A 13,055-nucleotide genomic window follows, 5' to 3' on the forward strand; every position below is an offset into this window, starting at 1 on the left:
TAAACTGAATTAATAAATAAATAATTAATAATTCAATCAAACATAAATAAATTAGTGGATAAATCACGATCTAATTTTATCACCTCTACGTCAACCAATCCGGATCGGATCCAAAACGAACAAATATATCATCCCATCTAAAAATGTGCCACCTCACTTCGGAAACATGACAGCTCACCGTGGTATTAGACACGTGTCATGCTGAGTCATCTTCTAACCGCCTTTCAAAATTAATAATTCCCTCTTCATAATACACTCCCTTCCCACTAATAACAAAAAAAAAATTAATTTTCCCCTAAATCAATCAGCAAAACACTATTATGGCGACGGAGAAAGTGGTGGAGGGAGGCGGCGGCGATCGCCGGCAATACCATCTGATATTATCGAATCTCGAACGGGCAATGAAAGAAGAAGAGCAAGTTGAAGGAGAACTCGATGTAAACGAAATATCGAAGCTGTGCCAAGCTCACGGCAAAGGTATTCCGGCGAGTCGAGGATTGGATCAGAGGAAAGCTACGGTGGAAATTTGTGAATTTGAAGACGACGGGTCGGGTCAATTGTCTGAGAAATGTCAAAATATGCACCAACAAGCTGATCATTTTAGGTGTCACAAATCCACATGAATAATAATATTACCGAGGAGTCTTAATAGTTTCGTTGGTTAATAAAGTTATATATTTTTTTTATAAGTATGTGTTTGTAATTATAAATTTTTATTAATTATTTTTTACATGAGCAAATAATCTCTTTATGTCGAGTTTGATTTTTTTTTTTTTAGATTTTGAAATGATGAGACTTTTTAAAAAAAATATGAACTTTATGAATTATGTGTCAAAAATACATCTATTTTTTTTTTATGAAATTAAAAAAAAAATGGATAGTTAAATATGAAATTCAAAAAAAAGATAGTTTAAATGTGTTTTTGACACTTATTTCTATATTTAAATATAAAATAGGATAAATAAATTAAAACTCAGTGATTGCTTTAATAAATCTGATCCACTTTGTAAATATCGAGGACAAAACAGTCAATAATCACATGGAAACCTCCGTCAAAGATATTGTTAATCTTTTTATTTCAATTGCCTAACCATTTGGGTATCCTGCCTTTTCAGTGTCAATAATTTACTTATTATAAGCGGTACTTATTAAAATAATTATGTTGGGAATCTACATAAAAATAACTTTTAAAAAATTAATTATTATTTCAACTTACTCAAAAATGGTGTGATTTGGACTTGATACAAAATTTTACAAATTAAAATCCAGGGCATATATAGTAATGATAATTAATGTTATCTCTCGAGTTGCCAGAGTTGAATTCGTGCAGAATCGTTAAAACGTCACCAAAATCCAAGATTCTTTTTGTTTGTATATACATATATTAAAAAAATATTTAAATAAGGAAAAAAAATGATATACGTTTGTTGAAAATAGTACTATATTATAGATGTAGATAACCCTCAAAGAGAGACTGAAAAATTGTATCAGAGATAATGGGAAAGTTGAAGTATGAGCCTTTATTTGAGACTAAGAAGGCAAAGGGAAGGATATTATATAGGCTATTTGCAATTTCACTTTTTGGGGGGATTTTTTTGATTTGGATTTATAGACTATGTAATATACCAAAATCAGGTGAAAATGGTAGATATGGTTGGATTGGAATGCTTGGAGCTGAACTATGGTTTGGTTTTTACTGGTTCCTCACTCAGTCTCTTCGTTGGAACAGAGTTTATCGTCACACATTTCGAGACAGGCTATTGATGAGGTATGTCACGACCATCTCATCTAAAAGTTTAATCTGTTAGACTGAGTGGATGGTAAGTTTTAATGAATCAATGAGGATTTATATAGCCGATACCAACTTGTTTAGGAGTAGTAGTAGTTGTAGTAATTGTTGTTGTTGTTTATTGAGCTGATTAGCACTTGTTTATGATGATGACATGAGTTGAGTTTGAATGAATCAGTGACGATTCGTATAGTCAATTTCGATTTGTTTGGGACTGAGGTGATGTTTATTTGAGCACTCATTTATAATGATGACTTGCGTTGAGCTTAAATGAAGCATTGAGGATTCATATAGTTGATCTCAATTTGTTTGGGACCGAGACGTAGTTGTTGTTGCTTGTTGAGCTGAGGGCTTGTTTATGGCGATGTATGAAGCAGTGTGGACTCATATAGTCGATCCCAACTTATTTGGTTTAAGGTGTAGAAGAAGTTGTTTGTTGAGCTGAGTTTTCGTTTATGATGATGATATGAGTTGAGCTTAAATGAAGCAGTTGGGACTTATAATCGATCCCGACTTGTTTGGTATTGAGGCATAGTAGTTGTTGTTTATTGAGCTAAGCACTCGTTGAGCTTAAATGAAGAGGTGGAGAATCATATAGTCGACGCCAACTTGTGTTGGCACTGAGGTGTAGTCGTTGTTGTAGTTTATTGAGCAGAATATTCGTTTATCTCTTAATTTAATTATGTTTTCAACTCGTCCCTCATATAAGGGCATGATTGTTTTATAGGTCATCAAACACCGGGAAAAAAAGTTTTTTTGATTAAGAGTGGAGGTGGAATTTGAATTCGGAACCACACTGTCTTCTCTTATAATATGTTGAATTGTGTCATCTTCTCATCTAAAAGTTTAAACTGTTAGATAGGGCAGAACACTCATTTATCATTTTACTGTATTATCAACTCGCCTCTCATGGATCAAGCACGTAAAAGAAAATTTCAAATGGAAGTGGATGTGGAATTTGAACTCAGAACATTCCTATGTTGAATTGTTGAATTGTGAGATCATTTCGTCTAAAAGTTCAAGTTCATGTCGTTAGAGTGAAGATAGTTTTGATAACGTTACTATTTACTATTGAATAAAATAGGTACGAGAATGAGTTGCCGAGAGTAGATGTATTTGTGTGCACAGCTGATCCTGCAATAGAGCCACCAATTATGGTGATCAATACAGTTTTATCAGTCATGGCTTACAATTATCCACCAGAAAAGCTCAGTGTTTATCTCTCAGATGATGCTGGTTCCGAGCTTACCTTTTATGCCTTGCTAGAAGCTTCTCTCTTTGCAAAGCATTGGCTTCCTTATTGCAAGAAATTCAACATTGAGCCGAGATCTCCTGCTGCCTATTTTGCATCTTTGTCTGTTTCAGATCAATCTGATGCAGATTTTTCCAAAATGAAGGTACTCCCTCCATTCTAGTTTATATGACATGAACTTCTTTTTAGTTTGTTTAAGAAAGAATGGCATGTTTGTATTCTTGGAAACTCTTCAACTTTGAACTTAATGTTTTATCCTTGGTGACTTGCTCTTACAGTCATAGAATCGTCGTGACATGTTTAAGACCTTAAATTCTGAAGATGCTTTTGGCATGTGCCAAAAGTCCGTCTTTCTTTCTTAAACTTCGTATCCAATCAAATACACTCTTATTTCAGGATTTTCATGTTCATTAAAGAATTTCTTTTGTTTACTAAAACTTTTTGATCCAAATCTGTTGAATGTTAAGCATAAATCTCATTACTCGCTAATTAGTCGGTGAAATCGATAAAATGCTGAGGTATGTATACAGTTTTTGATAGATGATTTCTTTTCTTAATGCTGCAGAGATTATACGAGGACATGGCAAACAAAATTGACGTTGTGTGCAAGGCTGGAACGGTCTCAGATCAAGCAAAATTAGAATACAAAGGATATTCCAAATGGAATTCATATTCATCCAAGATAAACCATGCTGCTATGTTGCAGGTACAAAAAAAAAGTAACAAAAATATTGGTTCAAGTTAGGCCACATACTCGTTTGGTATGTTAAGAGAGATTTAACAATTTATATATGCACAAAAAAAATTATAATTTCCCGATGAAGGGGATCCAATTGAATCTCCTCTACGTTAAAGGTAGCTCCGCTGCTGACTGTCACATATATGAATAGAGTAAATGTAACTCTTCATATCTGATCTTATCTATGTCTGCTTTTATTTGCGTACTAGATACTAAACGACAACAGAGACGAAGAGACAAAGGACATTGATGGGGTAAGACTGCCAACATTGGTTTATATGGCTCGGGAGAAGCATCCTCAGCACTTCCATAATTTCAAAGCCGGGGCGATGAATGCATTGGTAAGTCTAGTACTTGGTGTTCATTACATAAGTGAAATCTTGGATGAACATGTGGATGATATTGTTAATTAAAACGTTCAGATTAGGGTGTCCTCAGAGATCAGCAATGGGCCAATAATTATGAATGTAGATTGTGATATGTACTCGAACAACTCAAACTCGATTCAAGATGCTCTTTGCTTCTTTATGGATGAAGAAAGAAGTCATGGAAATGCTTTCGTGCAATTTGCACAATCCTTCGAAAATGCCAGTAAAAATGAAGTTTATGGTTCTCTCAGAGTAATTGATGAGGTTAGTACATCTCTTCTTTGTTTTATGGTGTAAATGAATATTCATTGCTAAAATTTTCATATCATTACATTTACGTCAACTTAAGGTGGAATTCCACGGTGCTGATGGTTACGGAGGCCCTTTGTATACTGGAACTGGCTGCTTTCATAGGAGAGACACCCTTTACGGTAGAGAGTTTAGCACGGAAGCTAGGATTGATTTGAAGAGTGCCTGTCCCAAGAAGATGGAAGAAAACGTGCATGAGTTGGAAGAAAGACTAGAAAGATTAGCAAGTTCCACGTACGAGCAAAATGGTCAATGGGGAAATGAGGTATGTTCATTTGATTTTCAAATTGTAGATGAGACGGTCACACAGTTTAGTAACTGACTCGTCGTGAACTTCATTAACATGGCAGATAGGTTTGAAGTATGGGTGTCCAGTCGAAGATGTATTGACCGGGTTGACAATTAAGTGTAAAGGTTGGAAGTCTATTTATTATAGTCCGAAAAGGAAGGCCTTTTTAGGGGTTACTGCAATGACTTTAGATCAGATATTAGTGCAGCATAAGAGATGGTCCGAGGGCGATTTCATGATTCTGTTTTCTAAGTATAGCCCTGTTTGGTATGGACTTGGAAAGCTCAATCCTGGCCTAGTGTTGGGATATCTCCATTACTGCCTCTGGTCTCCGAATTGCTGGGCAACTCTGTACTACTCTATCGCCCCTTCGCTTTGTCTACTCAAAGGAATTTCCCTCTTTCCACAGGTATCTTACTTGAGTTTTGACCTAAGTCTCGTGTAATACCTTGCTGCACCAGTACCTATTATGAGTCACATTCAGCTGAGAGTTTCTCGTCTTTGTCCCCTTAATGCATTATACATTTCAAGGTAAAAACGAAAAGAAGAGAACCTTGAATTCTATTAGGTTTAGCTAAGACAATATCAAAAATTAGTAATTTATTCCTTTTTTGTTTGGTACGAACTGAACTTATAGAATCCTCAAACAGTACCTGTCTAATTTATTCTACAAGTTGATTGCTAAGGAAGAATATCGTAGCCTCATTGAGTGAATTCTCAAAAATGCACTACTTTTGGATGATTTGAAGTATCCGAGCAAACATAAAACTAGCACTAAAAGCACATTGTGAGCAGAATCACTAGCCTACAAAAGAAATTTGACAAAGTTTCCTTTTGGTCTTAACTTTCAGGTCTCCAGCAAATGGTTCTTGCCATTTGGATATGTGATAATCGCGGAACTAATATATAGCTTTGCTGAATTCCTCTGGAGCGGCGGAACAATTCTTGGATGGTGGAATGAACAAAGAATATGGCTTTACAAGAGAACAAGCTCCTACATATTTGCCTTTCTTGATACAATGTTGAAGTTATTTGGTTCTTCCAATACAACATTCATAGTAACTCCAAAAGTCACTAGTGAAGATGTGTTGTTGAGATACAAACAAGAGAAAATGGAATTTGGAAGTGCTTCACCTATGCTTACAATTTTGTCAACATTGGCAATGCTCAATCTCTTTTGCCTTATGGGGTTGGTGAAAAAATTGTTATTGACAAGAGAATTGGTATTGAAATATGTATTTGAAACTATGGCTTTGCAAATTTTGGTTTGTGGAGTTCTTGTTTTTGTTAACTTGCCTTTGTATAATGCTCTCTTCTTTAGGCAAGATAAGGGAAAAATACCTAGCTCTACGGCAATTCAGTCGGTTGTTTTTGCACTTTCTATTTGTACATATATTACGTATATGTAATTGTTTAAGAGTTCCACATCGGACGAAAAAGGGACAGGTATTCTCCCTTTATAAGCTAGTTTTTCAGATTGAGTTAGGTTCAAAAATTATTTCTTTACCATAATATTCAGTACTTGATCTAAAATGTGTAATTTTGTGATCATGAGAAGAAATATATTTTTCATGTGTTAAATTTTTATTGAGTTTAAGTTTTATGTATTGATGATGTGTTGTGAGCAAAAATATTTATATAATCAGGTTACTTGTAAGTTGAATACAATTAATCTCTGTAATATTATTTTGAATTTGGTCAAAATACTGATGAGGAAAGTAAATGAAAAAAAGAAAATAGAAAGATTGGATATCTAACTAGTATAGGAGATCATTTTTAATTCAATATCTTCGTTATTCATGTATACAGTTAATGTATCTCATCTTAGTATAATTTTTATTTAATACTTAAAGTAGTAATACCTCAGTTATATGTAAAAGATAAGACGCTGCTATTAAAAAAATTTCAAATAAAAAAAAAAAAAAGAAGAGTTCAAATCAAGAAATAGGATACAAAGCAAATGAAACAACATATAGTAATAAACATCGAAGAATAAAGAAACCATGTAATTTCTAAATAAAAATATTAGATAAGCTACATCTTCCACATAAAATACAACAATTTACATGAATAATTTTAAGTAATTAGTTATTTTAAAAAATCAAATACTATTAAACAGAGAAGAGACTTGCCCCCTATCTTTCCCGCGTAAAGTACAATAATTTACTTGATTAATTTTAAATTATTACTTATTTAAAATAAACTAGATACTAAAATATCAAATACTATTGAATTTACACTCTTAACACTATGCATTGAGACATATGGTTAATTAATTCATCTTCACTTTTTTTCACAATACCTAAACATTTTTCTTTCAATTACACTTGCATGTACTCATCAAAGTCAACCATTGGACTTTCCAATTCCAACTAATTATGGAATTTCCAAAAAAAATAAAAAAATAATACGGGTTTTCGGGTACGGTTAACCCGATTATAAGTACGAGTTTAGTTCATCTAACTTTTAAGACAAAAGCAAAGTCATATGTTGTTGTATTCCTTAACTTAGTCAAACACACAAAAAAATCGTACCAGTTTCAAACTCTGGTCCAAAATCCCAAATTTTTCGCCAAGAAAAGGTAAACCCTAGTTCTAAAAATCCCTTTTTGATTTTTTTTTGTTTAATTTGATTTTTTTGTGAAATTAAAATTGAGAATTCATTGCAGATGAGAATTGGGTCATTGAAAGTTTGGATCTTGGTGACAATATTGGTGATGGCATGGAGGTGTGGAGGGGTTTATGGGATTAGATTTGTGATTGATAGAGAAGAGTGTTTTTCACATAAAGTTCAAATGGGAGAATCAGTTCATTTTTCGTTTGTTGTAATCAAGTCAGAAGGTTCTTGGCATTACAGTGAAGAGGGTGTTGACCTTGTGGTAACTAAATTACTTTAATATCTCTGTTTTGTGTTTTATTTAAATTGTTTTTCTCTGTTTGTTTGTTCGTTAGATGGTATGTAGTAATGTAATTTTCAGTTTTTGTGATTTCTGCTGATTAAAAATTGTAAAGATTTCATCTTTATTGAGATGAAAGGCGTTGTGGTTTATATCGGATTAGTTATATATCTTGTTGCTGTGATGTTTGAACTACTGTTAAAAATACAAGTGGGGTTTGGAATTCAAGCTTTGTTTCTCGTGTGGTAACAAAATTACTTCCATTGTTTTCTTTCTCTGCTTGTTTGTTAGCTGGTATATAGGTATGTAATTTGCAGTTTTTGTGATTTTTGCTGATTGAAAATTGTAAAGATTTCGTTTCTACTGAGATGAAAGGCGTTATAGTTGTTATCGGATTAGTTATATATCTTCTTGTTATATGAACTAACTGATAATAATAACAGAAGTGGGGTTTGGAAGTCAAGCTTTGTTTCTCGTGTTAACAAAATTACTTCTATCTATCTGTTTGTGTTATTCTTTTATTATTTTCTTTCTCTGTTTGTTTGTCAGCTTGTAAATAGGTATGGAATCTGCGGTTTTTGTTTTTGTGATTTCTGCTGATTGAAAATTGTAAAGATTTCATTTTTATTGAGATTTCTGAACTGCTGTTAATAATGCAAGTTAGGTTTGGAAAACAAGCTTTGTTGTTTTGTTTGCAAATTTGTGTTGGGAGTGTGACAACGTACACACTTCCCTTTACTCCATAGGGCCTTCTCATCAGTTGCAGGGTTTGGTGGCCCGAAATTGACTGACTTTGATTTTAAGATTCATTAGACACTTGAAATGTTCGAGATTAATTGTTTTGTTAGCTGATATATAGGTATGCAATTTGCAGTTTTTTGTGCTTTGATTATACTATTGTTTGGACCGTTTTCGTCATCTACTTATTTACTCTAATATTTTTGTCTGACCTTTTTCTATGCTTTTATTGAGCCGAGGGTCTTTCGGAAACAGCCGTCCTACATTGGTAGGAGTCAGGTCTGCGTACACTCTACCCTCCCCAGACCCCACGATGTGGGATTTCACTGGGTTGTTGTTGTTGTTGTTGTTGTGATTTCTGCTGATTGAAAATTGTAAAGATTTCATCTTTATTGAGATGAAAGGGGTTATTGTAGTTATCGGATTAGTTATATATCAAGTTGCTGTGATTTCTGAACTGTCAATAATAATGCAAGTTAGGTTTGGACTTCAAGATTTGTTGTTTTGTTTGCAAATTTGTGTTGACTTTGATATTTAGATTCATTAGATACTTGAATTGTTCGAGCCTTGTTGTTTTGTTTTTCAAATTTGTGTTGACTTTGGTTTTTGAATTGTTGATGAGAAACTAACAATATTTTTCTTAGGTTTTACTTGTCTCTCTTCTTGTGTCTTTTGCAACTTCAATCCTTTTTATACACATAAAAAAGGGACACCATAAATTGCAATTTGGTGGAGGAAATTCTTATCACTTTTTTTTCTTGTGGGGTTAGGAAATTGAGTGGCTTTGAGAATTAGAATTACATGGGTTCATTTTCAGCAAAGTTCATATCTTGGAGCTGTAAATTGATGAGCTATTTTTCAGAACCACGTAACAATTACTTCAGTCAACTTTTCTTGTTACTTCACTATAGTTTTTTACCTTATGGCCCATGGTTCAAAGCTTGGTAGATAATGGACCCACACATCTTACCTTCTTCGTAACTTTACTTAAATATCAAGGTTTTGTCTACACCAGAGTTCGAACCCGTCGTGAGCTCCTTATCACACATCACATGCTGCACTCTTACTACTAGACCAAAACCTTTGGCATTATTTTTGAACTTTGTCGCAATTGGTTCTTTATGCTATCCAGAGGAGTCTTACGTAACCATATTTTACATTCACTTCTAGAGAAGAATTGTGCATTTATAGTTCAATTGATGTTGCTATGTTGGTGAAAATTAGGTGAAGGGACCTTCCGGGGAGCAGATTCATGATTTTCGTGACAAAATAAGTGAGAAGACTGAGTTTGTAGCCCATCATGAAGGAGTTTATCGTTTCTGTTTCACCAACAAGTCACCCTACCATGAAACCATAGACTTTGATCTACATGCTGCCCACTTTGCATACCACGATGAGCACGCAAAAGACGGTTAGCGTGTCTTTTTGCTTCATCTTACTTTGTTATTTGGGGGCTCTTTACAAGAGATCTTACTTTTAATTATGATACTGCAGAGCATTTCAAACCGCTCTTTGAGCACATTGGACAACTAGAGGAAGCTTTATACAACATTCAGTTTGAACAGCATTGGCTGGAGGCCCAGACAGACAGGCAAGCAATAGGTATTAGTAAAGCTTTTGCATATTTCTTATATGAATCCCCTACATTTCAACAAATCATGACATTTTAGCATACACTTTAATGAGATAAGTCTCCTCTTCCATTTTCCTCACTTTTTCACGTGATGTTAGTCATAAATCTAGGGAAATGATCGTTATTGTTTCAGCTTGGGGATGCATATATCTCCTATATCTTGAATATGTGAATGGTCATGAACTTTAGCACATGACCGTTTAAGCGCAAAATCTTGCTCTTTTACCTTTATTTATTGGGGGAAAAAAACTCAAAATCTTGGTAATGCTAAAGAAGTGTTAAATTGCTCTTTATTTGCTTATGTTGTAACATTTGAACCTATCAGCTTTGTATACTTCATAGGTTGTGTTATTTGGATGTGTCAGTGACTTAGTGGTTCGGATATTCAGACCCAGTATCACTTTTCTGTTCACTAACACGAAGAGAATATCAGTTATCAACATATATGATCTGTTTCTCTTGGGCCTTGGCATCTCAATTTTATACTAATAACAAAAGTCGTGTTCACTAATCTACCCGATTCGTGATACTCTGCGTGCTCCAAAGCTTGTAGTTCTACTAAGTTGATATCGTTTCTATTTTATGCAGTGAATGAAATAATGAGCAAAAGAGCAATCTACAAAGCTTTGCTCGAGTCTTCTGCTCTCATCGGCGTTAGCATTCTGCAAGTTTACCTCCTAAAGCATCTCTTCGAACGAAAACTGGGGCAGTCCAGAGTTTAGCTTTTGACAGAACTGAGTATATTTATACTACAGAATCCTTGGAACTTCAAATGTAATGTCTTTCTGTATTCAAGCACTGTAAAAACTAGAATGAACGGTTTTCGCCAGTGATTAAGTTGTTATAATTCCTTTAGTTGGATGTTGAAGGCTCAATAATCTTAAATGAAAAATTACTGTTACTTTTGAAATTTTATTTTGTCTGTCACATTCTTCCCACCTGAATTTAACATTTGCATTCAGTCTCTATATTTCAGTTGCCTCGTCTTGGAATTGGCCATGCTTATTTGGGCTGCAGTTGCTTTTTTATTTTATATCTTCCTATGCAAATTGTAGTTTCCTAAAAGTTTACTACTTTCTCAAATAATATCCTGAAAGTGTTATTGACATGGTGAACGCAACATAACAATTTTGGGGTTTATGTCAACTAAAAATGAAGTTTATCACACCTACAATAGAAAGTTTATGACATTCAAAGATTATGCAATACACAAACAAATATCAGTGGATCAGGTGAAATCAGAATTTAAACTTGATGAATTCGATCTTTATGAACACCACTAAACCTAATGCAATTTTGAGTTCAAAATTCCACCCCTATATTGAAAAATTAACCTAAATATCCACTTACATGTATATATATTTAAGGTTCGCTTTCGTATCATTACTTTTACGTCAACTTAAGGTGGAATTCCACGGTGCTGATGGTTACGGAGGCCCTTTGTATACTGGAACTGGCTGCTTTCATAGGAGAGACACCCTTTATGACAGAGAGAGTGGCACGAAAGCTAGGATTGATTTGAAGAGTTCATGTCCTGAGAAGATGGAAGAAAACGTGCACGCGTTGGAAGAAAGATTAGAAAGATTAGCAAGTTCTACGTATGAGCAAAACACTCAATGGGGAAATGAGGTATGTTCATCTGATTTTCAAAATTTAGATGAGATGGTCACACAGTTTGGTTTGAAGTATGGGTGTCCAGTCCAAGATGTATTGACCGGGTTGACAATTAAGTGTAAAGGTTGGAAATCTGTTTATTATCGTCCGAAAAGGAAGGCCTTTTTAGGGGATACTGCAACGACGTTGGATCAGATATTAGTGCAGCATAAGAGATGGTCCGAGGGAAATTTAATGATTCTGTTTTCTAAGTATAGCCCTGTTTGGTATGGACTTGGAAAGCTCAATCCCAGCCTTGTGTTGGGATATCTCACTTACTGCCTCTGGTCTCCGAATTGCTGGGCAACTCTGTACTACTCTATCGTCCCTTCGCTTTATCTACTCGAAGATATTTACCTGTTTCCACAGGTATTTTTCGCCCCTTTATTATCACATTTTCTTAACCATATCATACTTAAATTTTGTCCCAAGTCCTGTGTAATATCTTACTGCATCAGTACCGGTTATGAGCCACATTCAGCTGAGAGTTTCTAGTCTTTGTCCCCTAACGTATTCCTTCTTGTTTGGTACGAACTAGACTTACTCTACCGCTAACAACCAGTTGATTGCTGAGGAAAAATATCGTAGCCTCATTGACTCAGTAAGAACACCAGAATATCGCTTTAAAAACCTTATCTTACATGTGTCGAAATTGAAGTTATCTCATTAGGAGTAATGATGTTGTTAATGAAATATGCACACGCTTGGATTCTCAAAAATGCACTATTTTAAGAGGATCTGAAGTGTCCGAGCAAAAATAAAGCTAGCACTAAAAGCACATTGCGAGCAGAATCACTGGCCAATAAAAGAAATTTGACAAATTTTCCTTTTGCTCTCAACTTCCAGGTCTCCAGCAAATGGTTCTTGCCATTTGCATATGTGATAATCACGGAACTAATGTATAGTTTTGCTGAATTCCTGTGGAGCGGTGGAACAATTCGTGGATGGTGGAATGAACAAAGAATATGGCTTTATAAGAACAAACTCCTACATATTTGCCTTTCAGATATTTGGTTCTTCCAATACAACATTCATTGTCACTCCAAAAGTCACCAATGAAGACGTGTTGTTGAGATACAAACAAGAGGAAATGGAATTTGGAAGTGCTTCACCAATGCTTACAATTTTGTCAACATTGGCAATGATCAATCTTTTTTGCCTTATGGGGTTGGTGAAAAAAAATGATATTAACAAGAGAATTGGAATTGAAATATGTATCTGAAACTATGGCTTTGCAAAATTTGCTTTGTGGGGTTCTTGTTTTTTATAAACTTGTCTTTGTGTAATGCTCTCTTCTTTAGGCAAGATAAGGGAAAAATACCTAACTCTACTGCAGTTCAATCAGTTGTTCTTGCAGTTTTTGTTTGCACATGTATTGCATATATGTAA

The 13,055-nt window shown here is 34.5% G+C and overlaps 1 protein-coding gene and 1 pseudogene across 1 annotated transcript; both read left to right on the forward strand.

Moving 5' to 3' along the window:
* Positions 1-1,442: 1,442 nt before the first annotated feature.
* On the forward strand, positions 1,443-10,928 carry LOC129891334 (cellulose synthase-like protein E1). The gene is made up of 12 exons (XM_055966652.1): positions 1,443-1,768; positions 2,874-3,186; positions 3,607-3,747; positions 3,990-4,121; positions 4,203-4,412; positions 4,498-4,722; positions 4,808-5,155; positions 5,598-6,106; positions 7,420-7,624; positions 9,605-9,791; positions 9,875-9,982; positions 10,602-10,928. Exons 1-12 carry the CDS (start codon positions 1,497-1,499, stop codon positions 10,733-10,735), a joined length of 2,784 nt encoding a protein of 927 aa, XP_055822627.1. The 5' UTR covers positions 1,443-1,496; the 3' UTR covers positions 10,736-10,928.
* A 424-nt stretch (positions 10,929-11,352) lies between these two features.
* On the forward strand, positions 11,353-13,055 carry LOC129891335 (cellulose synthase-like protein E1; annotated as a pseudogene).

This window comes from Solanum dulcamara, chromosome 6 (genome assembly GCF_947179165.1).
Source record: "Solanum dulcamara chromosome 6, daSolDulc1.2, whole genome shotgun sequence".
In the NCBI taxonomy this organism is placed as follows: Eukaryota; Viridiplantae; Streptophyta; class Magnoliopsida; order Solanales; family Solanaceae; genus Solanum; species Solanum dulcamara.